Genomic DNA, 17,463 nt, shown 5'->3' with positions numbered 1-17,463 from the left:
CATGAGACATGTTCAAAAGATGTAACAGCTGAAGCGATGTCTACTTGAGGGGGAGTCAACTCCATGCTGCACTCTTTTTCCCTTAGCTAAAGTTTTTTCCCACTGGGTTTTCTTTAGCAAGGTTTTTAACGAGGCAGTAATTTATAGTTGATCTTCAACAAAATAAAATTGCTATCCAAGGGGGAGTGTTATAATAATAATAATAATATAGATATGGATAGTCAATTTTGGTGTATACATATAGTCAATTTTGGTACACAAAGTATGTATTTTTATATTGAGATTTTAGGCTATAAATACTCATGAATGCAAGCATTAAACTTGCACCATTTCTCACACTTACAAAGTGTTTCTTTCTTTCTCTCCATTATCATCTTTGTTCTTACACTTCATTATTAGTATTCTAAATCAAGAATCAAATCACTAAAGGTAGTTATAAGCCTACTGAATTATAACATCAAGAATCAAACCACTAAAGGTAGTTATAAGCCTACTGAATTATAACAAATTTGTTATTATTAGGAGTAGAAGATATTTCAATACTCGTAACCTTTTCAATTGCATATGGAATAATCGATTCCGAATTATCGATTTGCTTTGTTTCTAACGGGTGGGTCAGCCACTCATTGCCACGATCACTCCAATTCTATTTTTAAGAAAATTTTATATCCGTATCTAAATATATCTACTTCTAATAAAAAAAAATTTAAAGTTAATAAACTTAACATAACTTAAAAATACAATGATTCATTTACCATCGGCCTTTTAGCTGAGTGTTATCGAGCTTTAGTATAACGGGTCCGCGATTAGTTACTAAGCAATCAGAATTCGATTCCAAGGAGGAGAAGGTTTTCTTCAGGATTTTCGCGATTAGTTGCCAAGCAACTCGAGACCCGCGATTAGTTGCTAAGTAATACGGGTTCAATCCTTGGAGTTTCCTAACTAGCGTGCTTAAGTGCAAATGAGAGCACTCGATGCCTCTCAAGCTGTTCATAAAAAAAATAAGACAATGATTCATTTTCTAGTTTAATTATATAGGTTAGATTTAGCACATCATAGGGGTTAAATATTACGGAGTATAAATGTATGTTTGTTTACCTCTTAATGGAATGGTTTAACGCTGAATCCCGAACTATTCAACTTATAACGCGTTTGTTTCTTACTTCTGAATGACACATGATGTTGAATGGTTCAAATATTCAGTGTTGAACTATTTAAAGCTGAAATACTCTCTTAACCATTAAGTATATAAATTTTATGTAATATTCTCTTTAAATTATTTCAAAAATATTGTTAAACAAATATAGTCTAGTTTATATTAATGTAAAGGTTAATAAGTTAATTTTACATTATTAGCATTGCTTATTCAAATTGATTATTAAACAGTTTACTGTCATTCAGAACCAAAATCATTTAGAACCTTTGAATTATTCAGATTATAGATTATGAACTATTCAACACTTATCCATTCAGTTTTATCTAAAATATATTATTATGAACTATGCATCACTTAGGTCATGTTTGATTAGGAATTAATGGACTTAATAATATATGAAACTTAATATGAAAAGTCATTAACAAGTGTTTGTTTTTAATTTATTAAATAAATCGCATTATAATGATAAAAATTTCAAATAAGCGTGAATTTGCATTTAGGTCTTCATTTCTTAGTAACTGCTATTCCTCGCAACGCCTTATTTAAAACTAAGAATTGGCCGTTGGCCCACTTCGTTGGGCCAGAAAATTTGAACCTACTAAACGAAGTTTGTTAAAAAAAAAGGGAAAAAAGTACTGTAGCAAGCGGGTACTGTTCATTCGTGATGGCTGTTATATATATTGTAAATGTAAATGTAAATGTAAATAGGCAATAGACAACATAACTTAATAAGAAAAAAAAAAATAAACGAGGCCTAAGTTTATTAAACGGAGCCTAAGTTTTATTAAACGGAGCTTAAATTATTGTGTTTGTTCAACACTCTACTTTTATTCCGTACATGGTAAGGTAAACGTTCTTAAAGATTAAAGATACAAATAACCAAGTACAATAAACAAAGTACGGAGTAATTGCAAGTGATTTCAGCAAAAACCCATCTCCCAAATTCCGAGCCCTAATTGCATTTTTCTCGTCAAACAAACCCTCGATTGTTTTCATTTTCTCTTCGTAATCATCGTCTCTGCTTACATTCTTCACCGGCGTTAACAGATCCCTTGACGATTTTTGTTACAAATCAAATTTTACTTTTTTTTTTTAACAAAGTGAGTTCAACTTCTTTTACTTTAATAATTGTACTCATTTTTCTTGTTTGATATATAGTTTATACTAATACTTTGTTACATTTCATGCGACTAGTTTCAATGACGGTTGTTAACACTACTGGAAGTGCTTTGAAGGTATTATTATTATTATTATTATTATTATTATTATTATTATTATTATTATTATTATTATTATTATTATTATTATTATTATTATTATTATCAGCAATTCAAGTTTTCAGTCTAAAACCATGTTGTTTTTTTTTTTTTGTTTTTTTTTGTTTTTTGTATATGAACTTTTTATTTTCTTTGTTATATACGTGGATTTAATATGTATAGTGTGCTCTGAGGTTAAACGTTGTTCTATGTTTTCTTGCAGCTTAATTGTCTCTTTGAGTTGTCTATTTGTTGATAAGCTCGTTGTTAAATTTTTTATGATACTGCTATACAGGGTCTTTTAAACAGAGTTGTATTACATTTTTTTTTATATAAAAATTAGGTTTTAAAATCTTTTAGTGGTCTTTATACGCATGTCATTAGTTTTTCGTTAATAAACTAGTATGATTTAGTGACATATACACTGTTTAGTTTTTTTTTTTTCGAATGATCTGTTAACATATACCAACATATTAATAATTGTTATTGCTAGCATTATTGAACTATTTACCTTTTTTTTTTGGTTAGTTTGACAAGCGGGATTTGAGTATTCGAGGTGTCCAAGGGTTGCCACGTGCTATAAAGGAAAGGTTATCCGCGAAGGGAAAGGAACTATTTAAAGCCACCGTGTTCGGACGCTGGCTAGACTTCGAGTATGACCCTCCAGAATCGGGATTAGTTGACATTGTGCTACAACAGCGGGTCAAAGAAGACCTGCCTCATCAACTTATCTTTAAGGTGGGGAATCAAGAATCATATTTCCGCCGACAAGAGTTTTTAATAATGACGGGTTTCAGATTCAGCACAGAACAATCATTAGATGAGACGGATGCGGGAGCCGGTAATAGTCGTATTAGGGAAATTTTCAAAGATACTGTGGGTTCACTTAAGATATCGGACTTGGAAAAACGTTTTTATGATGATAAGTTTATTAAAAAAATGACGATTTCGATGCCGTAAGTATTTCTCTGTTGCTGCTTTTGTTGTTGTTTTTTGAGGGTAGACGCAAGGAGGCGGTCGTTCCGGACAATTATATAAAGTTAGTGGAGGACCGGTTGGCTTTAAACTCGTTTCCATGGGGTTCACACTTGTGGGATAAAACTTTCCCAGATCTTGATAGCGCGTCCAAGGATATTAAGGTTCCGTCGTCTATCAGCTTGGACGGATTTGCCCTTGCGTTTCAAGTAAGTTTCATATACACGTTGCTTTTTTTGGTTGATTTATATACACTTTGTGTTTTTTGGTTGATTGAATATCCGATTAGTATATTTATTTTTAAACAGATGGCTAATTTGATAAGGTTGTAATAAAATTTACTCCATATTTTATTATATTGGATACGTTAAGGAATGGTTCAAACACATAAATCAATACTTTAGTAGAGTTTAGTAGTAATCTTAACCTAATGTTAATGATGTATTATGATGCTCACTTTTTTGTAATAAAATTGTAGATGTGGATATTCGAGGTCTGTCCTGTTGCAAGCAAATTTGCTCATAAAAAGGGTTCTGAAGGTGTAATTCCAAGAGCCATAAAATGGAAGAAGACGGAAAATAGTGGTAAAAGAAACTGGCCAAAATTCTTCGAAAAAGAGTTTAAAACAGTTAAGAATGTATGTAAATCTTGTAATCAACTTATTTGTTTCATTTACTACTGTAATTATATTGATTATAGTTTTTTTGACTTGTATTTGTTTAATCTAATGCTAGGTGGAAAACTTGACACCAACGGATGCTGAGGCCAGTTGTGACTGGTGGACAGATAGTTTGGAATTTTTTAATGACATCGAAGACGATAGCGTATCAAACGCTGTTCGAAAGTCTGAGGACATGGTTTTTGAGAGAGATGCTCAGAGAGATGCTGAGAAAGATGCTCAGAGAGATGCTGAGAAAGATGCTCGGATAGCATTCTTGGAGGCGTCTTTAGCATCCTCGCAGGCGTCGGTAGCATCCTTGGAGGCGTCTTTAGCATCCTCGCAGGCGTCGGTAGCATCTTTGCAGGCGTCTTTAGCATCCTCGGAGGCGTCTCTAGCATCCTCAGAGGTGTCGTTAGCAACCTTGCAAGTATACAATTTTGCATTGGTGGAGACAGTTCGATCATTTGTTACAGTCGAGGAACCACCACGAACAGAGGAGACGGTTCGATCATTTGTTACAGTCGAGGAACCACCACCGTTCCCCTTTGATGTCTCAGATGAAGAGTCCCCTCAAACTGCAATTTCATGGCCAACTGACGGTACACTTACACTAGATTGGGTTATGAAATTGATGTTCAAATTAGATTGGGCATCAAAGAACCTACAACCGGTTGAGCTTCCGACGGTGTTACCAATGGAAGTCCTTCTAAAGATTGTGACATCAGCGTCAAGACTTTTTCATAAAGAAGCTAATTGTGTGCTAGTCAGACCTCCTCCGCCTGTCACCGGATCAACTGTTGTGGTGGTTGGTGATCTTCATGGTCAATTACATGACTTGTTGAAGCTGTTGAGTGAGAAAGAGGCAGGCTTGCCCCGCGATGAAAAGTTTTTTGTCTTTAACGGCGACTATGTGGATAGAGGGCATGGGGCGTAGAGACTTTTTCTATTTTATTAGCTTGGAAAGTAAGTATTTTAATTTAGAATTTAATTATCTTACGTTGATGCTAATTTAATTAGATGTTTATTTATTTATTATTATTTTTTTTTTTTTTGTGTTTATCGAAGACTATTCACTGTTATGAGAAAATATATGTTTAATTTTTAGTGTTTCTTATACTGACATTGTATATTGTATATTGTATATGGTGATTGTATTTTAGGTTCTTTTCCCGCAAAGAGTTTTTCTCTTACGTGGAAATCATGAAACTACGTATTGTGCGCTTAAATATGGTTTCAAATCAGAAGTTTTAAAAAAGTACGGGACCAAGAGTGAGGGAAAATGTATCAGCAACGGACAAAAAGCTTATAATACGTTTAAAGAGTGTTTCAAAACGCTTCCGGTCGCGTCTGTCATAGCTGACAGAGTTTTCACATGTCACGGTGGCTTGTTCCGTAAATATAAAGATTATAGTTTGAATCCGGAATCTATTGGATCCTTGGAGGATATAAGAAAGGTCAGCCGACGCGCGTACGATCCACATAAAACCTTGGTTGCTGATTTACTTTGGTCCGACCCGAAGAAGGAGGACGGCCTAGCTTTTAACGAGGGAAGACAGATGGGTCTTTTGTGGGGTCCAGATTACACCGAACGGTTCTTACAGACATGTCATCTTAAGGTAATGTTTTCATTTTTTTTTTAATTATTATTATTATTTTTTTTTTATAATGGTGAATGAGTATTCTAACCCAGTTTATTTATATTTGCAGTTGATAATTAGATCACACGAAGGTCCCGATGCGCGTGATGGACGAGATGATTTTGAAGGTATGGGAGAAGGGTACACAATTGATCATGAAGTACCATCGGGGAAATTAGTTACTTTATTTAGCGCACCAGACTATCCACAGTTTATTAAGGTGTGTTATTCTACTTATGATATGTATTATTGATCTATCAGTAGGCATATATAGTTAGGTGTGTCATATGAACTAATATTATTGTTTTTCGCTACTTTCTTCTTTTTCCAGGAAACAATGGAAAGGTTTAATAATAAAGGAGCATATATTTTCTTGAAACCTCCCTATTTTGATCAGTGCGAGTTTCACAATTTTTACGCGGTCACTCCAAGACCAGCGGTATGAGCCCACCTTAACTTTCATCTCTTTCAATACCTTTGTATAATAAGTTTTTCGAATTTTGAATGATATATGTGAGATTAATTTAGTTTTTTTTTACTACGCAGGCTGAAGCTTATTATGAACTAGATACGCCTGATTCTGATGCAGAGATTGATGAAGACGAGTTAAATCAAGAATCTGGTTCAGAATCTCAAGCATCTGGTTCAGAAGATTCTGATGTAGAACCCATATGAGTTGGATAATAAGATGAAGTCGCTAAAGTTATCTTGAAGATCTTCTTATCATTCTTGTTCATGGAGAAGCTAATGAATGAAAGCGTGTTTCATATTTTTGTTTAATGCAACACCAAAAAGTTGTCAATATGTGGAGATGCCGTTTAATGTTAGAGAAGATGGATGAAAACGGAATATGTATGTATGTTAGTGAAGAAAGGGTTCGTTCTTTTCTCAATATTCAACTGCTGCTAATCTTAACCTCATGATAAGTATACCATATTCTGGTGCATTCGGTGTAAATAATAATAAAACATAGGAGGCTCAAACAGATTATCTATGAGTGTTGAATCATATCAAACACACGAGTAAAGTAATTCGGGGTTCCAACTTTGAATCATATTTCTTTTGGATTTATGAGGAGCAGACTAATTGTTGCAAGTGTAAGTTTTTCTCATGTTTTTGTGTAATCAATCAATCAATCAATCAATCAATCAATCTCTCTCTTTTCTTTTGCAATTTTAGTATCCATTTGATGATTGTTTTTTTTCCTTTCAATTTTCAGATACTGAAAAGGCCTAAAATTGACAGGAATGGGAACTCAGCCAGCCTCAGAAATTGACTGACTTGAATACACAAAGTTACTGCCCACTTTAGTTATGGTTTGAAGGTGAAGCTTTCTTGGCCCACTTTACGTTCTCGTCCTCATTCAGAACGTGAAAATGGGCACGTGTGGTTGGGTGATTTGGTTGCTTATAGCGGAAATAAAAGGTGATTTCATATGGTCAAACATTAAGAATCTGCAGAAGAGAGTTAAACTCGCGTCGGTTGAAGATTACTCATCTGATTTTGTTAATTACTTAACAAAATCATACAAATATAGTATGTAGCTCTGAAGATGGAGTTTTGAGAAACAACAACAGTGTTATGGTTTGAAGGTGAAGAAGCTTGCTTGGCCCACTTTACATTCTCTTCTTCATTCCTTCAGAAAGATCTGCTATTTGTCGAAATGGGTATGTTTGGTTGGGTGATTTGATTATAGCGGAAATAAACAATGATGATGATGGTGATTCGATATGGTCAGTCAAACATTAAGAATCTGCACATGAGAATTAAACTTGCTTCCGTTAAAGATTACTCACCTGAGTTAGAATTAAACTGTCTTCTGAAGTTCAATTTTGTTGTTTAGGGTCTACAAAGGTGGTAAAGTTTCATGCTTTTCTGAAACAAATGTCATGAAACATTAGTTGATGCATGTCTGGCTACGTCTTGATAAAGGTAAAACTAGAAAACACTTTTTCTTATATGAAACTGAAATGTATATACCTCTATGCACATGTTAATGTTTCGAGAAATGATTAGTCTATCGAAAGTTGTTAACTGGTCTTTTTTTGTGCTTTTAATACTACTTTTTTAAATTGTTATTTTCTGTTCTGTTTCAGAGATATAAGCTGCTCCTCACACGGGTATTTGGCTTGGCGAGTATTTAAAAGGGCATTCGAGATTCTTCATGAGTTAATAACACAATTAATTAATAGGCACTGAATCACAACTTTCAAACAACAGGTATGTATTGACCCACTCCACTGGTCGGTTAATTATATGTATTTAAGTTATCAAATGTGTAGAATTGTGAAGTTTGAAATAGTAGCAGAATGTATATATATATAGTTAGCTATTGAATTTTACATAAATTACTTTTACATGATGACAGATCTTATATATAGTTAGCTATTGGATTTATTGTTACCAAAGACTTTATTGAGGTGTGTTTTCTTTTTCTTGCCTTGTTACATTATGAGGATCGCGTGGAGGACAGTTTTGTAAAAGCAACTAAACAAGTAAAGCTTACACACACACAAACAACACACATGACCAGAGAAAAAAGTTGAAGACTTACTACTAATCTTGAAGGTGGAAAAAGTTGGGGGTTATTATTGATAGACCTCGTCCGTTCCTACTAATTTGCCTGGATCAGAAGGTACAATCAAGTGTTAGAGAGAATGAACACAATTAAATCAAGCAATTGCACTTGCTTTGAGTGAAGGTTTAAGGAAACCAAATGGTAAGTTGTCATTTATTGATTTTCCCCCCCCTTGTTTGTTGTTGTTAAATGATTGCAGATAAACATTATTGATTTATTGTTACCTAAATTTTTATCAGGATACGGGTGGAGAGCTAGTAATGATGAAGATATAGCAAAAGCAGTTCTGGACGATCTTCATTTTCAGTACGATCTAATAAGTGAATATCAGGCTATGGGATGTATATAGGTACTTGTGATTTCTGTTTCTTTCACATTTTTTATGCACTTTTTTTAATTTTTTATTGATCAAAATTGTTGGCTCAGCTTAAAGCCAATGAAAATCATTCATTTGATTATGAACTATAAACTATTCCAAATTTTGACTGAAAATGTCCACAACTGTAGCTTATTCGTCTCATCATTCATTCATAGAAATTATAAATCATGAAATTTTGTTCTCCTTGTTAATTACTCTAATTCATTGATTAATTTATGTAGGTCTCAGGTTGATTCTGTTTTGACATTCGCTGGTGCCATGCCTGCCTATACATACGTCTCCAAAACCCCGCCAATTATGTCTTCTTTCAGCCCTGTATGTATGGTAATTCTTTATGGGTTTTATGAATAGCACCCGGGGTACGGGCCTGTTTCTTTATGCCTTAATGAACTTAATTGCCTACAAAAATTATTCGGTAATCTATCTATGTGTTTACTTGGGCCTTTTTCATTCACTACATCTATATGGAGGAATTTCTGGGAAAGGTGAAAATGTGATGTGTTCCCCGTATAGACGATTATTTTACATTCTCTTTCCTAAATTACCCCATTCCTTTTTTCACATATTTGTACTTATCATCTTCCCCAAAAACTATTATACCCCCAATTTCATTTTATAATCGCCATCTGTACATGCCCTATTGAACCAAATCTATGTGACTTCCATCTAGTTTACATTACATAGATAGTCATTTACTTCAGAATTATCAACTTCTCTAAAATTGAGAGGTGGGTTTGTGTTTTTCTGAGTTTACTTTGTGAACATTATTATGGTTAAAGTTTAGAATTTTGTAAGTGTGAGAAGATGATTCTTTTTATGGTCAAGTGTGCAAAGATGAATATTTTTTTTTAATGGTCAAGTGTTCAAGATGATGGTGTAAAGGTGTCCGCGAGACTTGGTGATAATAATAACATGGTCTCCAGCTATTAAGGGTAAAATAGTCTTTACATTTATTCAGTTTTTTAATTAAGAACATTCATTATTCACTTCTTACTACATACTTTCATCATTATCCATTGTGCCATCTATATCCATACATTACTTAATATAAAAAAAAGGTAAACAGACTGTTTGATGAGTTGTCTTAATGAGTCTTAACTACAAACTGTTTGATGACATGTCTTAATGAGTCTTTAACTGCGAATTTACATAATGACTATATCTTTGAATACCTCGTTGTTACCTTTATTTTCTTTCACATTTGTCAAGTAAAAGTTTGTTATCTTTTTTTAAAATATGTAATGTAATGAATTATACACCCCTTTTCTTAATTAATCTAAGCTCAAGTTATCTTGATGTTTAAAATTGATTATAAAAAAATGCTCATACACGATTCTTAATTTTCTTTAAGATTCCTACAAATGCAGCTTGATTGATCGAATGTCTATTGATGCCATCCATCCTTTATGTTTTCCAGAAATAAATACAGCATGATGCTGTAGTTGTGAACGATTAAAGGTTTGATTGAATCCTTTCTGAAACTTTTTAAATGTCATAAATCTGATTAAGCAATGAATCAGACTAATTGGTGGCAATATGTGCAGTGGGAAGGGGTACAAATGGGAGATTGAAAAGAAGGGTATTTTTACTGTAGCAATTGATTGATGGCAGATGCTTTTTGTGTCCACTGTAGAAAGGTATATTTTGTATAATAGCACTAAAAAACTCACTTTTTTGTTTTGTGTAATTAATTTATGACTTTTGATGTTTAACTTTTTAATCATGTTGATTCGTATTCCTAGTTACTAATTAGCAAAAAAATGCTTATTAATAGCTCTCAAATTTTATTAGGACAATCACTCAAGAACTGATAGAGAGAAGGAAGAATGATATCGAGCTGCTGCATTTTCTTTCGCTGAAGGCATAAAATTTTGTTGTTTATGGTCTTCTACAAAGGGTAAAGTTTCATGCTTTTCTCTTTTACATAAAAATTACATCTTTCTCTATCCCTTTATTGGGGCTTTAAATGAGACTATCATTTGAATACCTGTGTGTTTCCATGTTGGTTTATAGTTTCCATTATTTTTTCTTCACATTTGTCAAGTAAAGTTTTATCTAATATAAAAAATATTATTCTTTAAATTAGGTTTAACCTTTGTTTCCTTACACATAGGGAAGAAATCATGGTTTATGAGATGGCTGAGTAAGCTTGCTTTTGAAAGGTGGTTATAATCGTGGGCTGATTGGTGGTACAAATCGTTCTCCACAGTTTATTGAAGACGAAAGCATGATTTTGATAGCTCCTGTTAGATCCTTGGTAAATAAAAAGTCGTATTTATTTTCATTGCGATCATATAGTAATAATAATAATATGTAATATGTTGATATATTGATGAAAATAAACATCAAAAATAAACTTTGTGTGAACTTTAATGTCAATTGGTAGACAAAAAGTGGAACGCCATAACAACTGTTACCAATTCTGCTTCTGCTCGTGCTCACTTGAGAGCCATAACAGCTTTTAAACTCTCCAAATAAGGCCCTAATCAGATTTGGTATGTTGAAACTTGCTTATACTACTGCATGATGCTTAATTAATTGTCATCAATCAATATTATTAACACTATTATCGTAAATGTAAATGTAAATGTAAATAGTGCTATAATAATCATTCTTGCTTTGCAGGGAAGATTCTCCTATGACAACCTTTTGTCCCGTTCACGACCACTTTTTCAATATCGACACTACATGTACGTCATTATCTGAGTATTCAGTTGTTCATTGACTTCACTAGTTTTTTTTTTTTTTTTTTTTTACTAATGATATGAACTTAATTTTTCTATACGTGTTTACTCCCATGAGGAATGTATGTTTTTTTTTTTTTTTTTTCATTTCTTCATGAAGTTTTTTATATGCTGTTGAAAGTAATAAACTTTATATTATGTAGGTATGTGTTTGACTCTGAGGTGGCTGCCTCACTCTTGCTGTCTATGTTTAAGGTTCTGTTTCCATTTCCATTTCCAGTACATGTTCTTTTGGTATTTTATTTAATAATATTCGCCATCTAATTACCTTTTAAATTTTAAACTTTAAGGAAATGCTTAGTTCTTCACAGCTGACCTCAAAAGTTGGTGCTTTTGACTTAAAATTCTGAACCTTTGGGGGGGTTTATGGTCATTTATTGTGCATTTTATATGTTCTTCTCCTTCTTGTGCAGGTAACACATTACAAATCTTTAGTATATTATGTTATCTTAAATTTAAGGAGCTCTTGTAACAAGGTGGAAACCCTCGGTTTAAATGGACTATATTTCAAGAAATGTTTTCACTTGCATTCTTTTCTTAGCTGTTTAATGTATTTCATTTGTAGAGGCAAAATTCTGATTAAAGGGGTCTTTTGACATAAGAAGAGTGAGTTGTTTTGTCCCTATTTCAGTCTTACATTCTTTTCTTACATATAAACTTGAATCAAAACATATTCTTTACTACACGAATATAAAGAGTTACATTCTCTGAGACTCTCAATAATTGGTACAGATATGATATATGACATCCTTATACACCATATTAACTTCTAATATATTTTATTATTATTATTATTATTATTATTATTATTATTATTATTATTATTATTATTATTATTATTATTATTATTATTATTATTATTATTATTATTATTATATATTTTTTGAGTAAGTTGTCAGTGACTTTTGAAATGGTACTGTCTGGAAGTACTTTGCTATGTATATCTGTGTATATTCATATAGTATAGTATATACTTAAAAAAACGACTTGGCTTACTCTTTTTCGCATACCAAATTTTATATCCTTGGTGTGTGTGTGTGATAAATGATTGTATTCGCAGTTTATAAAAGTCAATATACGGATTAGCAGAAGAAACTCCTAGGCATAGCCGGTTGATTTGATTAGAAGAATTGAGTTTGTGTGTTCATTGAGGTACGTACTCTAATAATGCAAATAAAAATTGGAAATATTGGACTATTGTATCTATCTAATCCTATTTATTCTTCCGGTATGGTCAAAATACTGAAACTTACATTTACTTTTTTCTTATGCAGTTAGTGATTTCGAACTCTAGAGAAGGCAGGAGAAATCTGTCTATATTTGGTGCTTTTTGATCATGAGAAATAAATGAGAGTTGTATTGTTAAAAAATTTTCAACCAATAGCATCATTGCACAGTCTTGCAAATAGAAGGCGTCGGTGAAATTTTAAGGAGGTCGGTATCCGCCTCATTACCCAGATACTTCAACAGTGAAAGACCCAATACGTTAGTCACAAAACCTATGTTATTTTGATCCATTTTGCTTTTTATTAGAGGTGGAGAAATGGGACGTCAGGGGGGTTATGTGTCAGATATGTTTGGTTATCTAATCCATTAGCTTTTTCCTCTTCCTATAAATTCAAATAATTAATAATTATTAATAGTAATTTGGGACAGACATGGAAGCTAAAACAAAAGTTGAATTTTGGAGAAATCAAGATAAGGCTTACCATGATCTACTGCTACTATACAGCCTTCATTACTCACAACTGTTACCAATTCTGCCTCTGCTCGGGCCCACTTGAAAGCCATAACAGCTTCTAAACGCTCCAAAATTGGCCCTAATCAGATTTGGTATGCTTGTATATTGAGACTTGCTTGTACTTCTGCATGATGCTTTTAATTTAATTGTCATCAATATTATCTACTTCATTGTAAATAATTAGTGTTGTAATTATTCTTGTTTTGCAGGGAAGATTCTCCAGTGACAACACCTTCCGTCCTCATTCACGACCCCTTTTTCAATATCAACACTGCAGGTACATTTCTGGGTATTATATGAACTTAGGTTTTCAATATCAATTGCTAATGTGATGACGGTCTCATGTAAAATTAGTAGCATCAGTGGAAAACCATCAATGGATGTGGCTGTTAGCGTTCTAATCAAACTTGTAATAGACATGTACGTCATTATCTCACTATTCACTTGTTCCTTGACTTCACTAGTTTACTTTTTATAATATGAACTTAATTTTTAATACGTGTACGCATTTTTTTCTTCACGAAGTTTGTTTATGTTGCGGAAAGTAATAAGCTTTTTTATTATGTAGGTATGTGTTGGACTCTGGGGTGGCTGCCCCACTCTTGCTATCTATGCTTGAGGTTCTGTTTCTGTTTCCATTACACGTTCTTTTGGTATTTTATTTTTAAATGTTCAATTTAATTACCTTTTTCACGTTACACTTTCAGGAAATGCTTAGTTCTTCACAGTTGACCTCAAAAGTTCGTGCTTTTGACTTAATTTTGGAACCACTTTTAGCTGATGATGCTTCCACCATTGAGGAAGAATACTCTCAAGAACCTTACCTTGACAAAAGTCTGTCAATCCAGGGTACAAGACAGCCAGATTATCTCAAGGCCCAAAGTTTATCGTCAATAAATAACTTCGAATCATGGATATTGTGCATTTTGTATGAAGTTCTTCTCCTCCTTGTGCAGGTAACAAATTTTTAGTATATTATATGTTCTCTTAAATTTAAGGAGTTCTTATAAAAAGCTTGAAAATGTGTGGTCCATATGGATTATGGAGTATATTTCAAGAAGATGTTTTCACTTGCAGGCAGAGGAAAAAGAAGAATCGGTCTGGGCTTCTGCCCTCAGCTGTTTACTGTATTTTGTTTGTGATAGAGGCAAAATTCGGAGAAGCAGATTAAAAGGTCTTGACATAAGAGTGAGTGAGTTTGTTCCATAACAGTGAAAGACTCAATATGGTACTAACAAAAACCTTTTATTTTGATCCGTTAAATATTGTCATGACAATAATATCTTAGTTTGCTTGGTTGAATTAATTTAGGAGGTTGAAAACATTTAGACAATGCCTTTTGGTTACTTTTGATCTATTAAACCCCCTTTATTTTTGCCAAGTCTCTAACATCTAATCATTTGACCCAATTGAGTGAATATAACCCGAATCAACTCGTTGGAGTTACAAATAATCATAACTTGACCCATTTTCAAGAAAATGGACATAATTTGCCACCTTTAGTGATTTTTTTTGGGAAACATACCAACTCTATGTCTTTATGTTTTTTTTTTTTTGTGTTTACGTTTGATGTGGTAGCGTGGGGTACGTGATAGTACTATATTTTACTACGAAATACGTTACAAATTACACAAGTTTTAATTATTTATTTACAAATGGTATATACCTAAATCTTGCTACAAGACTATAGGCAGTGTACCTAATCGTACAGTAGTGTAGTTTTTAGTAAGTCCGGTTCGTTTCACAGGGAGCGGGCTTATTGCACACTATATTTTTAAACAATTATATTTGTACAAAATATATTATATTAATAATATATAAAAGGGGGTTTTTACCGTTTAATGACCGGTTTGTCGATTTTAAAACTTAATTTAAAACGTAAAATAAATAACGATAATGAAATTTCGATAAATAAAAGTGCGATAATTAAAAAGTACGATAATTAAAAGTGCAATTAAATACAATAACAATAAATAAAAGTGCAATAATTAGAAGTGCAATTAAATATGAAAATAAAGGAATTATGCTTATTTAAACTTCCATAATCATGATGTTTGACGTGTTGATTTTAGTTTTATGCCCATGGGTTAATTGTCCTTTGTCATGGATTATTTAATATGTCCATACGGATTTGTCCATAATAGTCCATCAGTCATAAATATAAAGAGCGATATAAAGAGCGAAAGCCTTCGTCAAATTATTCTTATTCCCGAAGTCAAATATTCCAACTAATTGGGGATTCGAATTGTAACAAGGTTTTAATACTTTGTTTAATGAATACACCAGGTTATCGACTGCGTGTAAACCAAGGTTTTACTACTTTGTTAACAATTACACCAATTACCCTTGAATGTAATTCACCCCTGTTTCAACAAGTCTATTAACTATTAATCCAGTTCCGTGTCCGGTAAAATGAATAATTATTGGTATTTATAGATATCCCGTCCACCGTACCCAGTCAAGCGTATGTGGTTATATATAAATACGTCAAATTATAAGTTTGTATATTAAATTAACAAGGTATTGTTTAGTTAATATAAAACCCATTAATAGCCCATAGTCTAATTTCTACAAGTGTCGTTCTTTTATCCAAACTCCAATTATGGTACAAAGACCAATTACCCAATTTTAATATTTTTAGCCCAACATCATGATTACTTCGGTATTAAATAAGCATAATAATAACTTAAGTACGAGACATTAATTTAAAAAGGAGAACATAACTTACATTGAGTATTTATCGCGTAGTGTTACACGGACAGAATTTCGACTTCAAAAACCCGTAAAATAACCTTTACATAACCCGAACTAATCTAATATAAAACTACCATATATATATATATATATATATATATATATATATATATATATATATATATATATATATATATATATATATATTTATTATTTATTACAAAGTATTATTATTATTTTTTTTTACTCGGCAGAATGCATGGCCTTTTATAGGCGTTTTGATTTCTGACAGCTCCGCGAGTCGTGGAGTTTTAAGCCTGCAAACTCCGCGAGTCGTGGAGTTTTAAGCCTGCAAACTCCGCGAGTCGTGGAGTTTGAAAATCCAGCTCACATAATTTTGGAACCTTGCTTGTCGACATAATTTATATATAAATATAAAATATAAATAATTAATATAATTATTTATATATTATATTATATTCTTGTGCATAGTAGACTTGTAATTTTTAGTCTGTTGCGTCGGGCGTTGATAGTTGACTCATGTCCCGATTCCGGATTTTCGAACGTCCTTGCGTACTATTTTATATCGTGTACTTTGCGTTTTGTAACTTGTACTCTTGTCATTTTTAGACGTTTCTCATCAATAAATTGAACCTTTTGAATTGTATCTTGTACATTTGAGCTTTTTGGACGTTTGTGTCTTCAAATCTTCGTTTTCGCCTTTTGTCTTCGCACTTATTTAATATAAACGATTACAACTTACAATAGGAAAATTACAACTAAATAATTTACATATTGGGAGGATATTGCTACTAAATATATGTTCATTTTGAGCACTATCAAATATCCCCACACTTGAACGTTGCTTGTCCTCAAGCAATACAGAACTTGAAATTAAATCACACGAATCACTTCTTTATTCTTCACACTTTATACATCAGTGATTTTGATACGGCGGTATAAACAATGATAGTAACGATGTGGTTTACAGTCCCACATGACTATGAAAATGTAGATCCTTAAGGAAACATTTGATCTTTTTGAAAATTTAATCTAGCTTTTACCCTAGATAAGTTTTCCGGAATAACCCTTCACCGGTGTTGCAAAATATTTTTGTGGGTTTTGTGGGTTTCAGATTTGAAAATTTTAGCTCAAAACTTATGGTTTTGTGTCATCCACTTGCTAACCTTGTATTAGGAAAGCAACACGTCCAGTTTACTTATCCCGTATATTACCTTTCGGTAAACTACCGTCCGGTTGTAAAGGAAAACGATGAACAAGCAACTGTTAAGGCAATGTCCCGTGACTTGCTTTTGATTATGGTCTATAACGTGTCGGACGCAATTACTATCCTTTGTAGGAGCAATAGTAAAGCTCACCCTTATAATTTTCCGGTCTGGCACAAGGTCCTGTCTTTGACCATGCTATGCAACAACCGTTCTTACGGTTGACACCCGATTTGGTTCAGGTGACCTAATGAATTCCAGGTGAATTCCTAGGATTTTACGTTCAATGGTAACGAACGCATTGAAAATAGGTTTTCAGAAAACAAATCGGTTTGTAATTTTGATCAAAATATTTTCTCGTTCAAGCTCGAGTTTAGATATCATTGAATTCCATGAGTTTGTAATTCTCAATCTTT

At 32.8% G+C, this 17,463-nt stretch overlaps 1 protein-coding gene and 1 pseudogene across 20 annotated transcripts; both read left to right on the top strand.

Annotated features, from left to right (window-relative positions):
• Positions 1-2,356: 2,356 nt before the first annotated feature.
• LOC139862312 (serine/threonine-protein phosphatase 7-like) lies at positions 2,357-7,905 on the top strand (annotated as a pseudogene).
• Positions 7,906-8,139: 234 nt separating this feature from the next.
• On the top strand, positions 8,140-14,488 carry LOC139862313 (uncharacterized). Of its 20 annotated transcripts, none has more exons than XM_071850897.1 (18): positions 8,140-8,404; positions 8,503-8,612; positions 8,864-8,957; positions 9,503-9,574; positions 10,060-10,100; positions 10,187-10,279; positions 10,434-10,503; positions 10,756-10,899; positions 11,029-11,137; positions 11,268-11,332; positions 11,530-11,992; positions 12,447-12,538; positions 12,661-12,871; positions 13,043-13,219; positions 13,405-13,547; positions 13,696-13,747; positions 13,835-14,083; positions 14,205-14,488. In XM_071850897.1, the coding sequence occupies exons 15-18, from the start codon at positions 13,459-13,461 to the stop codon at positions 14,334-14,336; spliced, it is 522 nt and encodes a 173-aa protein (XP_071706998.1). In that variant the 5' UTR covers positions 8,140-8,404; positions 8,503-8,612; positions 8,864-8,957; positions 9,503-9,574; positions 10,060-10,100; positions 10,187-10,279; positions 10,434-10,503; positions 10,756-10,899; positions 11,029-11,137; positions 11,268-11,332; positions 11,530-11,992; positions 12,447-12,538; positions 12,661-12,871; positions 13,043-13,219; positions 13,405-13,458; the 3' UTR covers positions 14,337-14,488. The 20 variants fall into 20 exon arrangements, with proteins under 20 accessions (XP_071706998.1, XP_071707010.1, XP_071706994.1 ...); XM_071850909.1 differs by adding an exon at positions 13,337-13,404 and having other exon boundaries at positions 8,864-9,574; positions 9,994-10,100; positions 13,485-13,547; XM_071850893.1 differs by lacking the exon at positions 9,503-9,574.
• The last annotated feature ends 2,975 nt before the right edge of the window (positions 14,489-17,463 follow it).

The sequence above is a fragment of the Rutidosis leptorrhynchoides genome, chromosome 8 (assembly GCF_046630445.1).
Source record: "Rutidosis leptorrhynchoides isolate AG116_Rl617_1_P2 chromosome 8, CSIRO_AGI_Rlap_v1, whole genome shotgun sequence".
Taxonomy (NCBI): Eukaryota; Viridiplantae; Streptophyta; class Magnoliopsida; order Asterales; family Asteraceae; genus Rutidosis; species Rutidosis leptorrhynchoides.
Note: the sequence above shows the minus strand (reverse complement) of the source record. Positions and strands in the feature narration are given on the sequence as shown.

Bases quoted from the DNA above. Each gene is read 5' to 3' on its own strand.
- LOC139862313 (XM_071850893.1), top strand. From the start codon at position 13,459: ATGACGGTCTCATGTAAAATTAGTAGCATCAGTGGAAAACCATCAATG. The intron at 13,548-13,695 runs GTACGTCATTAT...TTTATTATGTAG, and splicing joins ATCAAACTTGTAATAGACAT to GTATGTGTTGGACTCTGGGG. The intron at 14,084-14,204 runs GTAACAAATTTT...TTTCACTTGCAG, and splicing joins TTCTTCTCCTCCTTGTGCAG to GCAGAGGAAAAAGAAGAATC.